The sequence below is a fragment of the Salmo salar genome, chromosome 23 (genome assembly GCF_965601325.2).
Source record: "Salmo salar chromosome 23, fSalSal1, whole genome shotgun sequence".
Classification (NCBI taxonomy): Eukaryota; Metazoa; Chordata; class Actinopteri; order Salmoniformes; family Salmonidae; genus Salmo; species Salmo salar.
This window is the reverse complement of record NC_138313.1, coordinates 37,380,567-37,401,906: the sequence shown is the minus strand read 5'-3', so window position 1 is coordinate 37,401,906 and position 21,340 is coordinate 37,380,567. Positions and strand designations below refer to the sequence as shown.

Here is a 21,340-nt window from a genome sequence, read left to right as displayed (position 1 = left end):
TCGAACACATAGAACCACACATAGAACATAGAACACATAAAATCACACATAGAACACATAAAATCACACATAGAACACAGAAAACCACACATAGAACACATAGAACCACACATAGAACACAGAAACCACACATAGAACACAAAAACCACACATAGAACACAAAAACCACACATAGAACACATAAAACCACACATAGAACACAAAACCACACACAGAACACACAAAACCACACACAGAACACACAAAACCACACAGAACACAAAAAACACACATAGAACACAAAAAACCACACATAGAACACAAAAACCACACATAGAACACATAGAACCACACATAGAACACATAGAACCACACATAGAACACACAGAACACATAAAATCACACAGAACACATAAAATCACACAGAACACAGAAAACCACACATAGAACACAAAAACCACACATAGAACCACACAGAACACAACAACCACACATAGAACCACACATAGAACCACACATAGAACACAGAACACAGAAAACCACACATAAAACACATAAAACCACACATAGAACACATAAAACCACACATAGAACACAAAAACCACACAGAACACTTAAAACCACACATAGAACACAACAACCACACATAGAACACATTAAACCACACATAGAACACAAAAAAACACACATAGAACACAAAAACCACACATAGAACACACAGAACACATAACATCACACATAGAACACATAACATCACACATAGAACACATAAAACCACACATAGAACACATAAAACCACACATAGAACACATAAAACCACACATAGAACACATAGAACACAAAAACCACACATAGAACACATCGAACACATAGAACCACACATAGAACACAGAACACATAAAATCACACATAGAACACATAAAACCACACATCGAACACATAGAACCACACATCAAACACATAGAACCACACATAGAACACAGAAAACCACACATAGAACACAGAAAACCACACATAGAACACAGAAAACCACACATAGAACACAGAAAACCACACATAACACACAAAAACCACACATAGAACACAAAAACCACACATAGAACACAAAAACCACATAAAACCACACATAGAACACAAAAAACACACATAGAAAACAAAAACCACACATAGAACACATAAAACCACACATAGAACACAACAACCACACATCGAACACATAGAACCACACATAGAACACAGAACACATAAAACCACACATAGAACACATAAAACCACACATAGAACACATAGAACACAAAAACCACACATAGAACACAAAAACCACACATAAAACACATAAAACCACACATAGAACACAACAACCACACATCGAACACATAGAAGCACACATAGAACACATAAAATCACACATAGAACACATAAAACCACACACAGAACACATAGAACACATAAAATCACACATAGAACACATAAAACCACACATAGAACACAGAACCACACATAGAACACCGAACCACACATAGAACACATAAAATCACACATAGAACACATAAAATCACACATAGAACACATAAAACCACACATAGAACACAGAACCACACATAGAACACAAAAACCACACATAGAACACAACAACCACACATCGAACACATAGAATCACACATATAATACATAGAACACTTAAAACCACACATAGAACACAACAACCACACATCGAACACATAGAACCACACATAGAACACAGAACACATAAAACCACACATAGAACACCTAAAACCACACATAGAACACATAGAACACAAAAACCACACATAGAACACAAAAACCACACATAGAACACATAAAACCACACATAGAACACAACAACCACACATCGAACACATAGAAGCACACATAGAACACAGAACACATAAAATCACACATAGAACACATAAAACCACACACAGAACACATAGAACACATAGAACACATAAAATCACACATAGAACACATAAAACCACACATAGAACACAGAACCACACATAGAACACAGAACCACACATAGAACACATAAAATCACACATAGAACACATAAAATCACACATAGAACACATAAAACCACACATAGAACACAGAACCACACATAGAACACAGAACCACACATAGAACACATAAAATCACACATAGAACACATAAAATCACACATAGAACACATAAAACCACACATAGAACACAGAACCACACATAGAACACAACAACCACACATCGAACACATAGAACCACACGTAGAATACATAGAACACTTAAAACCACACAGAACACTTAAAACCACACAGAACACTTAAAACCACACATAGAACACTTAAACCCACACATAGAACACTTAAAACCACACATAGAACACTTAAAACCACACATAGAACACTTAAACCCACACATAGAACACTTAAAACCACACATAGAACACTTAAACCCACACATAGAACACTTAAAACCACACATAGAACACTTAAAACCACACATAAAACACATAAAACCACACATAGCCCCCAGTGTGAACTCACGCTCTAAATCTATAATACATCATTTATTCTACATTATTTCTCATCCTAAACTGTGTTGTTGTTAGACCGCAAAACCAAAAGTGTCGATGTACTGTAAAGAAGGCTACACAGTGTGTATCTATCCATTTATGTTATATTATTTTACTACCTTATAGTAAACAGTATTATTTTAATATCCACCCCGATATTAGATGTCTGTATTCAGAGTTTACAGATAAGGTTATTCTACTACTAACTCTACTTTATGTCTGTAGTCTTTTACATTTTATAAAGCCCTACATTTCCTCTTTTCATCCCAGTACACACTACCTGCATTGCAATGCTACTGTACCTCACTGCAGCTTGGACAAGGACAATTTCCCTTGGTTGTGTTTTGCTCCCACAAGTTTATGGATTAGTTCATTCTGATAATTGCACTGGAATGAGGGGGAAAACAGTCCCGGTAAAAAATATAAAAAAATGTCTTACCTGCAATAAGACTCAATGCATTAGCCTAGTAGCTGGAATATTATTTCACAAGAAGCATAGAGAAAGGGAAAACCTCCCTAACAACAGATACTTCTACACACACAGAGCAGCAGCTCTCTTTCTCTCTCTCTCTCTCTCTCTCTCTCTCTCTCACAGCCAGTGCATTACTCACCATCTGGTGATGTCTCAGTCTCCAATGTGCTATAGCTCTTAAATAAGAAAAGTGCTTCAGTAGTATCTTTTATCCTCCCTGTGTGGAAAAAACAATATGCTGCATGTGATGTTGCTGCTAACGGAGGTGTTTGGAGAAAGGTCCTGGATCCTGCTGTATCTTTGTGTATCCTGGATGCTGGGGTCCCAAGGGAACAAACACATGCTCTTAAACTCCTGTCTTCTCTTCCACTTGCTCCTTCTCTCTGCCTCTCAGAGTGGTCTCTCTCTCTCTCTCTCTCTCTCTCTCTCTCTCTCTCTCTCTCCCCCCTCTCCTCTCCTCTCCGGTCCTCTTACCGACTGTGCTTTCCTGGTAGTTGGAGTACACTACTGTCCAGAGGTTCAGTCTAGCTGTGTGTGTGTGTGTGTGTGTGTGTGTGTGTGTGTGTGTGTGTGTGTGTGTGTGTGTGTGTGTGTGTGTGTGTGTGTTGTGTGTGTGTGTGTGTGTGTGTGTGTGTGTGTGTGTGTGTGTGTGTGTGTGTGTGTGAAGCTTGGTTTGACAAAAAGAGTAACCGAGTGTGGTGCAGCTGTGTAAGCTCTCACACTGAATGAGAGAGAGAGAGCGAAAGGGAGAAGGAGAGAGAGAGTGAGGGGGAGGGAGAGAGAACGAGGGGGAGAGAGAGAAAGGGGAAGAGTGGGGAGAGAGTGAGAGGGAGAGCAGGAGAGAGAGAATGGGGAGAGGGAGAGCAGGAGGGAGAGAGAGAGAGAGAATGGGGAAGATAAAATGGGGAGAGAGAGGGGGGATGGGGAGAGATAAAGGGGAAGAGGGGGGGAAAGAGAGGGGGGAGGGAGAGAGCGAGGGGGAGAGGGAGAGCAGGAGAGAGAGAGAGAATGGGGGAGAGGGAGAGCAGGAGGGAGAGAGAGAAAGGGGAGGGAGATATGGGGAGAGAGAGAGAGAAAGGGAGAGAGCGTGGAACAGGGGGGAGGGAGAGAGGGAGAGCAGGAGAGAGAGAGAGAGAGAGAAAGAATGGGGGAGAGAGAAAGGGGGAGAGGGAAGGGGAGAGAGAGGGAAAGGGGAGAGGGAAAGGGGGAGAGAGAGAGGGAAAAGTTGAGAGGAAGAGAGAGAGTGAAATGGGGAGAGAGAGAAAGGTGGGGAGTAAGAGAGAGAGGGGAGAGAGAAAGGGAGAGAGAGAATGGGGGAGAGGGGGAGAGAGAATGGGGGAGAGGGGGAGAGAGAAGGTGGGAGAGAGGGGGAGAGAGAGTGGAAGAGGGGGGAGAGAAAGGGGGAGGGAGAAGGGGGAGAGAGAGAGAGAGAGAGAGAGAGAGAGAGAGAGAGGGGGGAAGATCAGAGTGTCTCTATAGGCTGTTGTAAATCCTGGACCCTGAGCTGCATTTGTCCCAAAATGCCTAGTGATGGTCAGTGTGTGTGTGCCTCTTTTTCCATTACTTTCAGCTTTGCATCTGCTGGAAGACTATTGACTGCAGAAAAACTGCAAAACAATAAAAGCACCTCTGCTGCACCAGTGGCTCGTGCCAGGCAGCCAGGCAGCCTGACTTCCACTGATAAGGATCATGTCATTATGAGATAGACAGAATCTGTTCTTGACTCATTCTGCTGTGTCATTGGTCTTGCTGGAAAGGTAGGCAATGTCTGACAGGGAGGTATAGGTCTTCTGATTGGCTCCACCTCTGTTCTGTCCAATTAGAGGTCACCAACAACTTACTCTACTCCAAGAGGAGGCTTAAAGATGTATCTTTGTTATCAACCTGTCATTGGTGTTGAATATCACCTTGCCATACATTCAGTGAATCAGTCATTCAGTCAGTCAATCAGTCAGTGTGTGTGGTCCTCCTTACTTCTCCGGACTGCAGATGACATGGTTTTGGTCAGAAGGACTCATTAGTAGAGTGATCAGACTGGGTGTGTTTGAGTGTGCATCGTACCGACACCACATGACCAAAAGACACTACACACCTGCTCGTCAAACATCTAATTTCAAAATCCTGGGCATTAATATAGAGTTGGTCCCCCCTTTACTGCTATAACAGCCTCCACTCTTTCTGGGAAGGCTTTCCACTAATTGTTGGAACATTGCTGCGGGGACTTGCTTACATTCAGCCACAAGAGCATTAGTGAGGTGGAGCACTGATGTTGGGCGTTTAGACCTGGCTCGCAGTCGGCGTTCCAATTCATCCCAAAGGTGCCAGTTAAGTTCTTATTCTCTACCAACCATTTCTGTATGGACTTCGCTTTGTGCACTGGGGCATTGTCATGCTGAAACAGGAAAGGGCCTTCCCCAAACTGTTGCCACAAAGTTGGAAGCACAGAATGCTCCAGAATGTCATTGTATGCTGTAGCATTACGATTTCCCTTCACTGGAACTAAGGGACCAAGCCCGAATCATGAAAAACAGCCACAGACCAGTATTCCTCATCCACCAAACTTTACCGTTGGCACTATGTATTGGGGCAGGTACCATTCTCCTGGCATCCGCCGAACCCAGATTCATCCGTCAGACTGCCAGATGGTGACTCCAGAGAACGCATTTCCACTGCAATGGCGGCTAGCTTTACACCCCTCCAGCTGATGCTTGGTATTGCGCATAGTGATCTTAGGCTTGTGTGCAGCTGCTCAGTCATGGACACCCATTTCATGAAGCTCCCGACAAACATTTATTTTGCTGAAGTTGCTTCCAGAGGCAGTTTTGAACTCGGTAGAAAGTGTTATAACCGAGGACGGATGATTTTTATGCACTACACGCTTCAGCACTTGGCGGTCCCGTTCTGTGAGCTTGTGTGGCCTAGCACTTTGCAGCTGAGCCGTTGTTGCTCCTAGACGTTTCCACTACACAATAACAGCACTTACAGTTGACCAGGGGAGCTCTAACAGGGCAGAAATTTGACGAACTGACTTGTTGGAAAGATGGCACCCTATGACGGTGCCACGTTGAAAGTCACTGAGCTCTTCAGTAAGGCCATTCTACTGCCAATGTTTGTCTATGGAGATTGCATGGCGGTGCTCGATTTTATACACCTGTCAGCAACGAGTGTTGCTGAAATACTCGAATCCGCTAATTTGAAGGGATGTCCACATACTTTTGTGTATATATAGTATACTTGTCTGCATGTGTGTGTGAGCCATCATAAAATTTGAGTAAATTGCATAATTACTAGATTAGATGATATTAGATGAGGTTAGATGATGTTAGATGACGTTAGATAGTACTTTTATTGTCTGTTATTCACAGAAATTGCATTGCATCAAAAGAGATCCACAACAAAAAGAGAGACATGATATAGGCATAACATCAGACAATCAATAGCTAATTACCATTTTAACAAGACAATTAAGTAACCATCTGGTGAAATTAAGCATTGGTATCTCATAACACAGAACTCTGCAGAAGTATCAACAAGCACAGAGCTACCGTGAAAGCCTGGTAGGTGTGTTCATAGTCTCACCCTTCCCAGACACAATTTACCTGTAACGCACGCCTCAAATCAAATCAAATCCAATTTGATTTGTCATGTGCTGAATACGACAAGTGTAGACCTTACAGTGAAATGCTTACTTACAAGCCCTTAACCAACAATGCAGTTAAAGAAATAGAGTTAAGAAAATATTTACTAAATTAACGAAAGTTAAAAAAAAATATCAAAAAGTACCTCAAGAAAATGACTTAACAATAACGAGGCTACATACAGGGGTTACCGGTACCGAGTCAATGTGCAGGGGTAGAAGTTAGTCGAGGTCATTTGTAAAGTGACTATGCATTTGTGGTGTAAAGTACTCAAGTAAAAATACTTTAAAGTACTTCTGAAGTATTTTTTTGGGGTATCTGTAATTTACTTGACTATTTATATTTTTGACTACTTTCACTTTTACTTCACTACATTCAGAAAGAAAATAATGTACTTTTTACTCCGTACATTTTCCTTGACATCAAAGTACACGTTACATTGTGAATGCTTAGCAGGACAGAACATCCCTGGTCATCCCTACTGCCTCTGATCTGGTGGACTCACTAAACACACATGCTTCGTTTGTAAATTATGTTGGAATGTTGGAGAGTGTGCCTCTGGCTATCGGTATATTTAAAAAAATAAGAAAATGGTGCCGTCTGGTTAGCTTAATAAAAGGATTTTAAAATGATTTTACTTTTGATACTTAAGTAAATTTGAGTAATTACATTTACTTTTGATACTTAAGTATATTTTAAACTAAATACTTTTAGACTTTTACTCAAGTAGTATTTTACTAGGTGACTTTTACTTTTACTTCAGTCATTTTCTATTTTAAGGTATCTTTACTTTTACTCAAGTATGACAATTGGGTACCTTTTCCACCACTGCTATGCTTAGATAATAAACACGCTAGCCCGTCAGTGGTACCACAGTGACCATTTGCATGCAAACAGCAGCAGCCTGATGCTAACTGTGCAAACTGCATAGAGGTGAACTGAAGGCCTGATTGATTTCCTGTCACACTATAATGCCCAACGCCACACCCACCCTGCCTCTCAATAGTCTCTCACAGACGGACACAGTAAATTAGGCTTCAGGGTTTTTGCAGAGTCCATGTTTTCCTCTCTCAACTGACCTGTGTGTGTGTTCTATTTTTAGCCATTGGGGTGCAGATGTCCTTGGAGATGCTGGAGAAGAGGCTATGGACCATTGCCTTTCAGGTGAGGGAGCAACACACACACACACACACACACACACACACACACACACACACACACACACACACACACACACACACACACACACACACACACACACACACACACACACACACAGCTCCCCAACAACATACCACACTACTGACACAAATCCATCTCTGGTAAGAGCATGGCAAAGTCAAGGTCACAGGATCAGTTCCTGTGCAGGGATCACATACACACAATGTGTGACATCACTACAGATGTAGGATCTTCATTTGAGCCAGTATGCTACAGCAGGAAAATAATCCTGCAGCAACAGGTAATGTGAACTATCATGTGGATTATAATTAATGGACATTTTTGTAAAGTAACGTCTGAAATGACCAGCAGCAAAAGATCCTACATATGTATATTTAGGATTATCTGCTAAAACCTCTCTGGGGTATGTGGGACGTGACCGTCCCACCTGCGGGACACAGTATTCAACAGCCAGTGAAATAGCAGGGCGCCAAATTCAAAACAACAAAAATCTCATAATTCAAATTTCTCAAACATACAACTATTATATCCCATTTTAAAGATATACTTCTCATTAATCCAACCACATTGTCCGATTTCAAAAAGGCTTTACGGCGAAAGCATAGCATTAGATTATGTTAGGACATCACCTTGACAAGAAAAACCACAGCCATTTTCCAAGCAAGGAGAGGCGTCACAAAAACCAGAAATACAGCTAAAATTAATCACTAACCTTTGATGATCTTCATCAGATGGCACTCATAGGACTTCATGTTACACAATACATGTATGTTTTGCTCGATAAAGTTCATATTTATATCCAAAAACCCCATTTTACATTGGCGTGTAATGTTCAGAAATGTTTTGCCTCCCAAAACCTCCGGTGAATGAGCACATCAATTTACAGAAATACTCATCATAAACGTTGATAAAATATTAAACTGTAATTCAAAGAATTATAGATACACTTCTCCTTAATGCAACCGCTGTGTCAGATTTAAAAAAAACTTTACAGCGAAAGCACACTTTGCAGTAATCTGAGTACAGCGTTCAGACATGAAACCAAACCCGCCATTTTGTGGAGTCAATAAAACTCAGAAATAATATTATAAATATTCACTTACCTTTGATGATCTTCATCAGAATGCACTCCCAGGAATCCAAGGTCCACAAAAAAAGTTTTGTTTTGTTCGATAAAGTCCATCGTTTATGTCCAAATACCTCCTTTTTGTTCGCGCGTTCAGTCCACTACTCCAAATGTAGAAAGCGCGCAAAAATGTCACGACGAAAAGTCAAAAGAAGTTCTATTTACGTTCGTAGAAATATGTCAAACGATGTATAGCATCAATCTTTAGGATGTTTTTAACATAAATCAGTAATATTCCAACCGGACAATTCCAATGTCTTCAAAAAAGAAAAGGAACACAGCTCACACTCACGTGAGTGCCCGCCTCTGAGATCATGTCATTTCCTCACTCATCTGACTCCAGGCCCTCTTGTACGCTCCATATTCACAGTAGGAGCATGAAACAACGTTCTAAAGACTGTTGACATCTAGTGGAAGCCTTAGGAAGTGCAAAATGAACCCTAAGTCACTGTATACTGTATAGGGAATCACTTGGAAAAACTACAATCCTCAGATTTCCACACTTCCTGGTTGGATTTTTCTCAGGCTTTTGCCTGCCATATGAGTTCTGTTATACTCACAGACATCATTCAAACAGTTTTAGAAACTTCAGAGTGTTTCCTATCCAAATCTATTAATAATATGCATATCCTACCTTCTGAGCCTGAGTAGTAGGCAGTTAAATTTGGGCACACCTTTCATCCGGACGTCAAAATACTGCCCCCTACCCTAGAGAAGCTAAGTGCTAATAGTTTATCATCTCTCTGTCTCTTTGTCTTTCTCCTGATCTACCTCTGTCTCTCACGTCCACTCACAGCCTGCTGACACAGACGTACGTAAACAGTGACCTTTTATTTTCTGTTGATACAGTACATGAACTCCTCTCTAGAGTGTAGAAGTTATCACACCATATTGACTGGCTGTAGAACCAGTCATGTTTATGTTGTTGTTACGGTGGTTAATATGTTCCAAATCCGTATACAGCTATCAGTCACATGATTCATGTGAATCTGAGTGGTGGTCGACCTTATTCAATACCTTGACCTTTATATCGTGTCTGTCTGTCTGTCTGTCTGTCTGTCTGTCTGTCTGTCTGTCTGTCTGTCTGTCTGTCTGTCTGTCTGTCTGTCTGTCTGTCTGTCTGTCTGTCTGTCTGTCTGTCTGTCTGTCTGTCTCGCTCTCTTCTCTCTCTCCAGTGTACTGAAGTGGAAGGTGTCTGCCCTCTCAGCTGTCAGAGCACTGTAAGTACTGAGTCTGTTCTGCAGTCTTTGAGTCAGTTCCCATTCAATTCATGAATGTCAATATCATCATTGAATAAGTGCCAATACTGTTTAACTAATGTCCTGTCTCTTATTCCTCCAGGATGTCAACTGTTTCCTTGTGGACAGCAACGGCTTCATCATAGTCTCTAAAGAGAGGTCAGAGGTAAGGGTCTGACAGCATGACCACCCAGTGACCCGAACAGATCAAACCAATCCATTCAGCTAACACCACCACCATGATAGACCAGTTGACAACTCTTATGTAACCCACATCTAGTCTAGTACATCATACATGCTTTGTTATGTAATGAATGATAACTGTGGTTAATGAACACGTTGAACCATTTGATAAGCAGATCAGCAGACCAAGGGGGGAATCATTTATATAATCACAATCTGGTCGGCATATATAATTACTATCTGGTCGGCTTGACCATGTAAATACACGTAAGGTCAGGTGGTCGCATCTTAACACATATCTTAGAGGGCATGTTCAGCGCAGCTGTCTCCTGAACAACGATAGATAGATAGATAGATAGATAGATAGATAGATAGATAGATAGATAGATAGATAGATAGATAGATAGATAGATAGATAGATAGATAGATAGATAGATAGATAGATAGATAGATAGATAGATAGATAGATAGATAGAGTGCCTTGCGAAAGTATTCGGCCCCCTTGAACTTTTCGACCTTTTGCCACATTTCAGGCTTCAAACATAAAGATATAAAACTGTAATTTTTTGTGAAGAATCAACAACAAGTGGGACACAATTATGAAGTGGAACGAAATTTATTGGATATTTCAAACTTTTTTAACAAATAAAAAACTGAAAAATTGGCCGTGCAAAATTATTCAGCCCCTTTACTTTCAGTGCAGCAAACTCTCTCCAGAAGTTCAGTGAGGATCTCTGAATGATCCAATGTTGACCTAAATGACTAATGATGATAAATAGAATCCACCTGTGTGTAATCAAGTCTCCGTATAAATGCACCTGCTCTGTGATAGTCTCAGAGGTCCGTTTAAAGCACAGAGAGCATCATGAAGAACAAGGAACACACCAGGCAGGTCCGAGATACTGTTGTGGAGAAGTTTAAAGCCGGATTTGGATACAAAAACATTTCCCAAGCTTTAAACATCCCAAGGAGCACTGTGCAAGCGATAATATTGAAATGGAAGGAGTATCAGACCACTGCAAATCTACGAAGACCCGGCCGTCCCTCTAAACTTTCAGCTCATACAAGGAGAAGACTGATCAGAGATGCAGCCAAGAGGCCCATGATCACTCTGGATGAACTGCAGAGATCTACAGCTGAGGTGGGAGACTCTGTCCATAGGACAACAATCAGTCGTATACAGCACAAATCTGGCCTTTATGGAAGAGTGGCAAGAAGAAAGCCATTTCTTAAAGATATCCATAAAAAGTGTTGTTTAAAGTTTGCCACTAGCCACCTGGGAGACACACCAAACATGTGGAAGAAGGTGCTCTGGTCAGATGAAACCAAAATCAAACTTTTTGGCAACAATGCAAAACGTTATGTTTGGCGTAAAAGCAACACAGCTCATCACCCTGAACACACCATCCCCACTGTCAAACATGGTGGTGGCAGCATCATGGTTTGGGCCTGCTTTTCTTCAGCAGGGACAGGGAAGATGGTTAAAATTGATGGGAAGATGGATGGAGCCAAATACAGGACCATTCTGGAAGAAAACCTGATGGAGTCTGCAAAAGACCTGAGACTGGGACGGAGATTTGTCTTCCAACAAGACAATGATCCAAAACATAAAGCAACATCTACAATGGAATGGTTCACAAATAAACATATCCAGGTGTTAGAATGGCTAAGTCAAAGTCCAGACCTGAATCCAATCGAGAATCTGTGGAAAGAACTGAAAACTGCTGTTCACAAACGCTCTCCATCCAACCTCACTGAGCTCGAGCTGTTTTGCAAGGAGGATGGGCAAAAATTTCAGTCTCTCGATGTGCAAAACTAATAGAGACATACCCCAAGCAACTTACAGCTGTAATCGCAGCAAAAGGTGGCGCTACAAAGTATTAACTTAAGGGGGCTGAATAATTTTGCACGCCCAATTTTTCAGTTTTTAATTTGTTAAAAAAGTTTGAAATATCCAATAAATTTCATCCACTTCATGATTGTGTCCCACTTGTTGTTGATTCTTCACAAAAAATTACAGTTTTATATCTTTATGTTTGAAGCCTGAAATGTGGCAAAAGGTCGAAAAGTTCAAGGGGGCCGAATACTTTCGCAAGGCAGTGTAGATAGATAGATAGATAGATAGATAGATAGATAGATAGATAGATAGATAGATAGATAGATAGATAGATAGATAGATAGATAGATAGATAGATAGATAGATAGATAGATAGATAGATAGATAGATAGATAGATAGATAGATGGGGTGGCAGAGAGAGGGGGGGAAGAAAAAGAAAGAACAGCCTCCGTGAGCACAGCCTGCCCATAGAGTCCAGTCGACACAGGCAAACCTGGCTGCCCAGAGAGGACGGGTTGTGGTCACTCTGCCCCCGGGGAGAGGTAGAGACAGAGCTGCATTTCCTATTACACTGTGTCAAAGACTCAGACCTCAAAGCTCATCAATAAGCTAAGGACCCTGGGACTAAACCCCTCCCTCTGCAACTGGATCCTGGACGGGCCACCCCCAGGTGGTAAGGGTAGGTAACAACACATCCGCCACGCTGATCCTCAACACCGGGGCCCCTCAGGGGTGCGTGCTCAGCCCCCTCTTGTACTACCTGTTCACTCATGACTGCATGGCCAGGCACGACTCCAACACCATCCTTAAATTTGCCAAAGACAACACCTACAACGACGAGACAGCCTATAGGAAGGAGGTCAAAGACCTGGCTATGTGGTGCCAGGACAACAACCTCTCCCTCAACGTGATCAAGACAAAGGTGATGATTGTGGAATACAGGAAAAAGAGGACCGAGCATGCCCCCATTCTCATCAATGGGGCTGCAGTGGAGCAGGTTGAGAGCTTCAAGTTCCTTGGTGTCCACATCATCAACAAACTAACATGGTCCAAGCACACCATGACAGTCGTGAAGCGGGCACGATAAAACCTATTCCCCCTCAAGAGACTGAAAAGATTTGGCATGGTTCCTCAGATCCTCAAAAGGTTCTACAGCTGCACCATCGAGAGCATCCTGACTGGTTGCATCACTGCCTGGTATGGCAACTGCTCGGCCTCCGACCGCAAGGCATTACAGAGGGTAATGCGAACAGCCCAGTACTGTGGACAAGCTTCCTGCCATCCAGGACCTCTATACCAAGTGGTGTCAGAGGAAGGCCCTGAAAATTGTCAAGGATTCCAGCCACCCAAGTCATAGACTGTTCTCTCTGCTACCACACGGCAAGCGGTACCATAGCGCCAAGTCTAGGTCCAAGAGGCTCTAAACAGCTTCTACCCCCAAGCCGTAAGACTCCTGAACATCTAATCAAATGGCTACCCAGACTATTTTCAGCCAAAATGTGCAGTTTTGTCAGCCAAATGTGTGTAATCCAGCCACAACCTGAGGCACAGCCAGTGAAAAGTACAATGTAACAATAGTATTTGGCGTTGTGTTTTTTCTTTCATACCATGCCATGTGGCTTCTCAGCCATGTTACAATTAGCCTACTGCCATTACTTTCATTTAATATTATTCTCATGACTATTGTTGTAGTTGCTGTTAATGTTAATATCATTTCCACTGCTACTACGCCTGTTATTAGTATTACTTTATAACTGTTAGTCCAAACATTTTTTTTACCTTTATTTTGACAGGGAGTCATGCTGAGACCAAGGTCTCTTTTACAGATGAGCCCTGTAATTACAAAAATATATATATCAATACACTACGAAAAGCAAAACAGAGAAACAAAACACAATCGTAGAAAACAAACATTCTTCAGTTAAAACGTCCTCAATCAGCCATCTGAATTGCCATAGAGGCACTTCATACAGTATGTGTACTTTGACAATGTAATTCATTTAACTTGCCATGTCAATAAAGTCTGTTGAATTGAACTGAATTGAGAGAGAAGAGCACAATGTGAGGCAGTAAGTAACAGGCCAAAACAACACCTGGAGCACTCATAGGATTTCAGGACACTTATGGTCCTAATCCCTTTTACAGGAATTAGCAGAGAACTGACTGATTAACTGGGGCTAAAGACAGTAAGCAGCCACCTTATCACTAACTGGAGCTAAAGGTACCAAGCAGCCCACGCCACCTTAACTTGACTTCACTGTAGAGGGAGGACTGGACTAACCGTATTACTGAGAATTAGTGGGGTGGAATGGACAAGGGCCATAGCAGTGTTCATAACATAAGTGTTCATAGCATAACAGTGTGGTGGGTATTGGGCCCTTAAATCTTAGAATGCACTTGAAGACTATGACCGTCGGGGGCTATTAGACCCTATTATACTACACATTATAGTAGGTAGTCAGTGTGGTACCTTATATCATGCGTGTACCCTGGGATTACCATGGCCTACTAAAACCCCTTTGATAAAAACGAATGCAGATTAAAGTAATAATTTCCTGCAGTCAAAGACCAAATCACAGTATGTTGGCCTCATAGGTGGAATGTTATTAATATTTGTCATAATTTCATAATGAAAAAATATATCTTTGGGGTTAAGGAGGAGTGTGAGCTGGAGGTGAGTGAAACAAACACACACACACACACACACACACACACACCATCTTGTTCAGCCTGTCAGTGTATACGTATTCCTACTGCATCACTGCCAGTCCCGATTAAATTAAGACTACTCAGTTCAAACCAAGGATGCACGTATTTACATTTTCCCCTCTTAATTCAATATGTTTATGTCTCAGTAAGGCACTAAAGCAAACCTTAGTAAGCAGATATTATGATGAAGTGCTACCCCCGTAACATTTTGCTGAGGTTAGAACTTCAACAAAGTTTTGTGGGAACACCAAGTGCTCCCCCTTTTTATTCAGAAAGAGGGATTGGGCTAAGGCAGAGCTCTGTAAATATTTAATCATTCAAGATACGGAAGGAGTACAGTGCTGCCTTCAAGAAATGGGTCATAACCAACTTCCTTAGAATTTCTGATGTACATAGCTCGTACTAGTGTGTGACTAAGCAGAAACAAAGTCTAGATGCTGACAACACAACATGTAGTATGTTGGTAATAGATTTGATGGAGGACACACTGCTGTTTTGGTTCTGCATTAGATTCCTGTCCTAGGATGGATGCATTGTTTTCCAAGTTTTGCACCGAAACGTTGTTGCGTTTTTATTTCACTGCATTTCTTTCAGGTAAATAGAGCATCAAGTTCCATTCCGAGCTCTGGCTTCAGGGACCGGAGCTCTCACACACACACACACACACACACACACACACACACACACACACACACACACACACACACACACACACACACACACACCCAGACGCAGAGACACACACACACACACACACACACACACACACACACACACACACAGAGACAGACACACACACACACACACACAGAGACACAGACGCAGAGACACACACACACACATAGAGAGACAGACACAGACACACATACTCACACACACACAGAGAGAGACAGACACAGAGAGACACACACACAGAGAGAGACAGACACAGACACACATACTCACACACACACACACACACATACTCACACAGAGACAGACACAGACACACATACTCACACACACACACACACACACACACACACACACACACACACACACACACACACACACACACAGAGACAGACACACATACTCACACAGACACACAGACACACATACTCACACAGACACACATACTCACACAGACACACAGACACTCGGGAAACACTGCATCTCTTAAAAAGCCACAGGGAAATTTGTCTCCTTCCCTTCTCCCTGAGATTGAAATAAAGTGTCAGCCGCAGTTAGAGAGAAACGGGAAGAGGAGGGAGGATGACTTGGAAACTTGGACAGTGTGGCTTAAACAAAGTGACCTTGAATAATTCAGAGTACAGGGATGTGCTACAGTAAGAGAAGACAGATAGAGGGGAGTGTATACTGTACTGTATAGGAGGTTAACCTTTCTGTCATGTTAAATAAGCTGTGACACTCATTCACAGACAACACTATCACCCTGTGAAGTGTAAAACGACTAACATACAGTACATGATAGTAACAGGTAAATACATAGACGTACAGAATACTGTAAGGAGCAAGAGGGCATATTAAGTTTAGCCTCTTGTGGCTGTGTCTAATTGATGGTGTTGCTATGGGAGTTTGTGCTAGGTCATGCAGATTTGAAGCAATAAGGTACTGAAGGCTATTCTTGGTGTTACGCAATCTCCCTCTGGCTCCATCTCTCTGACGCTAAAGAGATCCCTTGTATAGTCAGAAGTCTCTGTAGACCTAGATGATGTCATCTCTGAATATAACCCCCTCCTGTCATTGTCTCTACAGGTCGGACGTTTCTTTGGGGAAGTGGACGGGTCTGTGATGGCAGCGTTGATTAAGTCGGGCATGTACAAGAAGTAAGAGGAGCTACATTACGATGGATATATATATTATACCATTGATTGATCCTTTTGTGCAAGGTTATGTAACCCCTAACTTCGTAGACCCTTTCCTGCAGTCAAATGTATTAATATTCTTCATCATTTCATAATTAATCAACTTTTTTTTACCGCCGAAAATCTGGTGTTTCTACGTCAAACAGTTTGCTATATTTCAGTCTTCTGTGATGTATATAAAGTGTAATATTGGGATGCAAACTCAACATTGAACACATTTCAACTCTATATCTGACATGGTACTGGTTTCTTCTTTTCTTTTAGTCCATAACCATGTGTGTGAGGTGTATACTTTTGTTTCAAAATATATTTGTTTAAAACTACCAAGAAACACTCTGAGTGACCCTGATTTAGCCCACTGCAGTAAAAGGCTAATCGTTGTGTGTCCAACAGGGTGTCGTTGTATGACTACCAGGGAATGTGCAGATCAGGACACAGTCATTCCAGTAGTGCTCGCCCTCTGCTCAGCGTGAGTCATGTTTTTCAATATTTCTTAACCATGAAGAAGGCACTATTTGCTGAAACGTTTGCTATGTGCTGCCTGCTGGTTGTATAATATAATTACTTAACAGATGCTCTCTTCTTGTTCTCTTTCACTTGGGTTACCTATGTTTTATTCTCGTTCATCTTTCTCTCTCTCTCTCTCTCGCTTCCTCTTTCTCTGTATCTCTCTCTCTCGCTCCCTCTTTCTCTCTCTCTCTCTGTATCTCTCTCTCGCTCCCTCTTTCTCTCTCTCTCTGTATCTCTCTCGCTCCCTCTTTCTCTCTCACTCGCTCTCTCTCTCTGTATCTCTCTTTCTCTCGCTGTATCTCTCTCTCTCTCTCTCTCCCTCTCTCTCTATCTCACTCTGTATCTCAATCTCTCCTTCCTGTAGCCTTTCTATGGTCTTGCTGCAGTGATTAAATGGTTCTTCTCTCACATGTTGATGTAAGTGTGAGATGCACTTTTCATGCTGAGTTTATGAAAAATGGTCTGTATATGCTGTTTATCATCACTCTAGTGTAATGTTGTTTTGAACTGAACTGAATTGTTTTTGACACTTCATTTTCTCTCCCAACAACTCTGCTTCTGTACAGGTTCTTACTGGAGTTCAACTTCTGTGGGCTATGGCACTCGGATTACGTTGTAGACGGTAAATGCTCCCAATACTTTATGTGACAAAGGCCATTGCAAAGAGGTTTGGATACATACTTGTGGAGGTAGAGTCCTACACCAACTTCAAATCAAATCTAAATTGATTGGTCGCGTACACAGATTTACAGATGTTATCGCAGGTGCAGCAAAATGCTCCACCAGTGCAGCAACACCTGGTAATATAAAATAAAACAATACACACATAATCCAGAAAAATAAGAAAGTTAGAAATATCAGAAGGAGCAATGTCAGAGACTGGAATATAAATATATATACAAATAATGGTGTGAATAGACAGTATGGACAGTATATGAATAGAGAAGGTGTGTACAGCAGTAGTTATATAGGATGCGCCTTGAATAGAATACAGTATATACATATAAAGTGGGTAAAACAGTATGTCAACATTATTCATGTGACCAGTGTTCAATGACTATGTCCATGGGGCAGCAGTCTCTAAGGTGCAGGGGAGAGTACCAGGTGGTAGCCGGCTAGTGACTAAGGCTAGTGGTGACTGTATAACAGTCTGAATACATGTTTGTGCTTTCATATACATTTGATGAATCATCCTGCAGTTTTCATACCATATCTCATGGTTCACAATTCATTTTCTCTTCATCCAATTGCTTTCTCCCAACCATTTCTCTCATCCAATTGCTTTCTCCCAACCATTTTGTCCCCCATGGCTATCATGTGACTGTATGCCGATCCCATTGACATGTTCATCTCCATGGTGAATGGTGCCCCTCCATCTCCTATCCTCTCCACCGGGATTCCTAACACAGCCAAGGCTGGCTACCATACATGTGAGTAGAGCTCCACAGCTCTCGGATGGGTGCCTACTTCTGGGTAGAAGGTGTGCGTGTGTGTGTGCGTGTGCGTGTGCGTGTGTGCGCATGTGTGTGTGTGTGTGTGTGTGTGCGCGTGCGCATGTCTTTGAAACAAACAACTTTATCCTCATTAGCCCATAAAGCAAAGAGGATGGACGCGTTGCAGCCGTGTGACACAGAGTACCCTGGCTTCATGTTAGACAACTCCATCAAAGAGACCAACAGCCTCCTCAAATGTGGACGCTGTCAGAAGTAAGAAACCTCCTCAGTCAACTCCACAGTGGTGGCGCCATCTTGTGGCCATTATACCTACCTGCAATTATCTGAACTGCATTAGACTACATTTTTTTCAATGTATCCACAATGTATTGATAGCTGAATGTGTTGTGTTCCAGAATGTTTGGAGTGATGTTACACAGAGATACTAAAAATAAAATAAAGTGTTACCTTAAATTAATATATAATTCTATGTAATGTTGACTTAATATTTTGTGTGGCAGGATGTTTGTGGTGCAGGCAGTCCCTGACAGTAACCTGGTGTTGATGGTGGTTCAGGCGGACTGTGACTGCTCCCGGCAGTACTCCTCCATCACCCTGGAGCCCAAAGAGGTCAAATACAACGCATCAGTCAAGTGTAACAGGATGAAATCTCAGAAAGTCCGGCGGCGCCCAAAGTCCTGCCATGCCTACCATCCTAAAGTCAGCCATCCTCCTCTCTTTTTAACTGGTTGTATAATGGCATAATATTGACTTAATTACAGTTGCTGGTTACTATGTTTGTATTGCAGGCATGTTGAAATTGAAAGAGAGAAGTGTTTGTTCAATTTAAATTTAATTCAAGTCCTACAGATGAATAGTTGAAGTAGAATATTGTGTCAATCAATATAAAGCAGTAGCAGTAAAGTCACAGCAGTTTCCATAACGTTTTGTGTTAATATTGAAATGGTCTTCTTGCTGATTGTAGGAAAATGCCAAGGACTGTGGAGGAGCTTCAGAGATCAGCCTATCGGTGGCCCTCTTCTTGACTTCTCTGGCCACCTCATTGGCCCTGCGCAGATGGACTTAACCAGGCTCCATCTCTCTTATGGCCTGTGGTTCTCAGATGGACATGAGAATGCAGACTAAACAATCTTAACATTCCGTTTTTGTACATTTTCTCAAAGACCTATAACTACGTAAATAACCCACTAGCACAGTAGTTCAAGTCAACTCTGGAGTAACAATAAAAGGGCTATTTTCTTGTAAGACTCATTTTCCCACACCGATAGAGAAAGAAACTAACCAGTCCTAACAAATGCCTCAATTTATTTTGTACGAGCCATGGGATATGAGTTTGTGGACATGTGAATCGAAGGGAGAGACTGTTATTTTTATGGAGACACTGATATGGTAGAACGATTTCAGCCCTCTACTGGGCAATCCATCTTAGTGCAGACTGAAGGACAACCACCCTGACAACCTCACTCAGCTGGAGAACTGTTGCCATAATATGCCCATCAACAGGAAAATAGGAACATTTTCTCATATTTATCTCATTTTTATACACAGTAACATTAAGATGTACTGTATTGATACTGTTGTTTTTTTGTATGTTGGAATGAACTACCGTACCAAAACTTTGTGCTACAAAAGAGGAAGGAATATTCATTTGTAATTTATAAGCAATAATGTATGTCATGACACTGGTGATTTGAATTGAACATGCTGGTGACTATTCCCTCAGAACTGAGAGGTGAGATCTAGTATAGTTTATGATTACTGGTACGCATGAAGCTTTACCAAATCATTGTCAGGGGGAGGAGACTGTTAAACAACAATAACCTATTGTCAAATGTGAATCAGAACATTTCATTTTTTTCTGTCTTATTCCCTACCCCACTGGACACAGGGCTCAATAAAATCCGTATCGCCGTAGTCCAGCGCAGTAGCTCCAATTGAGCTGACATATGCAGCGTTTACTGTGAATGCAGTCTCCTCAAAAGCGGGAACATTGCCTTTAAATTGAAATTGCGCTGTAGCGACGAATTACGGCGATACGGATTGAATTGAGCCCATACTTACATGAGAAGCTGAGAGCAGCACAGGATCATCCACAGAGCAGCATTATCAAATCAATCACATTTTATTGGTCACATACAAGTGTTTAGCAGATGTTATTGCGGGTGTAGCGAAATGCTTGTGTTTCTTGCGCCGAAATTAGGGGTTAAGTGCCTTGCTCAAGGGCACAACGGCAGTAGGTGGCACCTGAGATGTTGATGCCAGCAACCCTCTGGCCCAGTTCTTCCCTGTAAAATTATTACAAGCTCACTGTTGGTAAACATGATGTATTTCAATATGTGAATCATCAAAACGATCTGCATATAGTAGCTAGGACTACATATAAATGAGATGCCATAGGTGCTTTGAGATATTGAGGACTATTACAATATATTGAATATTTAAAATATGGTATGTTGTATCTTATTCATTGTTGTCCCCTATAAGAGCTAGACCAATAAGAAACTGATACCTGAAGGACATTTTCTGTGACGTGTGCAAATGGTTGGTGGCAGTTGGTACTGGAAACACACT

General features: G+C 41.7%; 1 protein-coding gene across 1 annotated transcript in view; it reads left to right on the top strand.

The window, feature by feature from the left end:
- LOC106584529 (voltage-dependent calcium channel subunit alpha-2/delta-4) overlaps positions 1 to 21,218 on the top strand; it is a 102,764-nt gene extending 81,546 nt beyond the window's left edge. Inside the window, exons 25-35 of the mRNA XM_082968251.1 lie at positions 7,764 to 7,825; positions 10,145 to 10,189; positions 10,311 to 10,373; positions 16,696 to 16,766; positions 17,199 to 17,274; positions 17,680 to 17,732; positions 17,882 to 17,937; positions 18,725 to 18,745; positions 18,904 to 19,021; positions 19,270 to 19,468; positions 19,734 to 21,218. Of these exons, the coding sequence (XP_082824377.1) occupies positions 7,764 to 7,825; positions 10,145 to 10,189; positions 10,311 to 10,373; positions 16,696 to 16,766; positions 17,199 to 17,274; positions 17,680 to 17,732; positions 17,882 to 17,937; positions 18,725 to 18,745; positions 18,904 to 19,021; positions 19,270 to 19,468; positions 19,734 to 19,835 (866 nt within the window). The 3' untranslated portion in view covers positions 19,836 to 21,218. The remainder of the gene's footprint in view (positions 1 to 7,763; positions 7,826 to 10,144; positions 10,190 to 10,310; positions 10,374 to 16,695; positions 16,767 to 17,198; positions 17,275 to 17,679; positions 17,733 to 17,881; positions 17,938 to 18,724; positions 18,746 to 18,903; positions 19,022 to 19,269; positions 19,469 to 19,733) is intronic.
- The last annotated feature ends 122 nt before the right edge of the window (positions 21,219 to 21,340 follow it).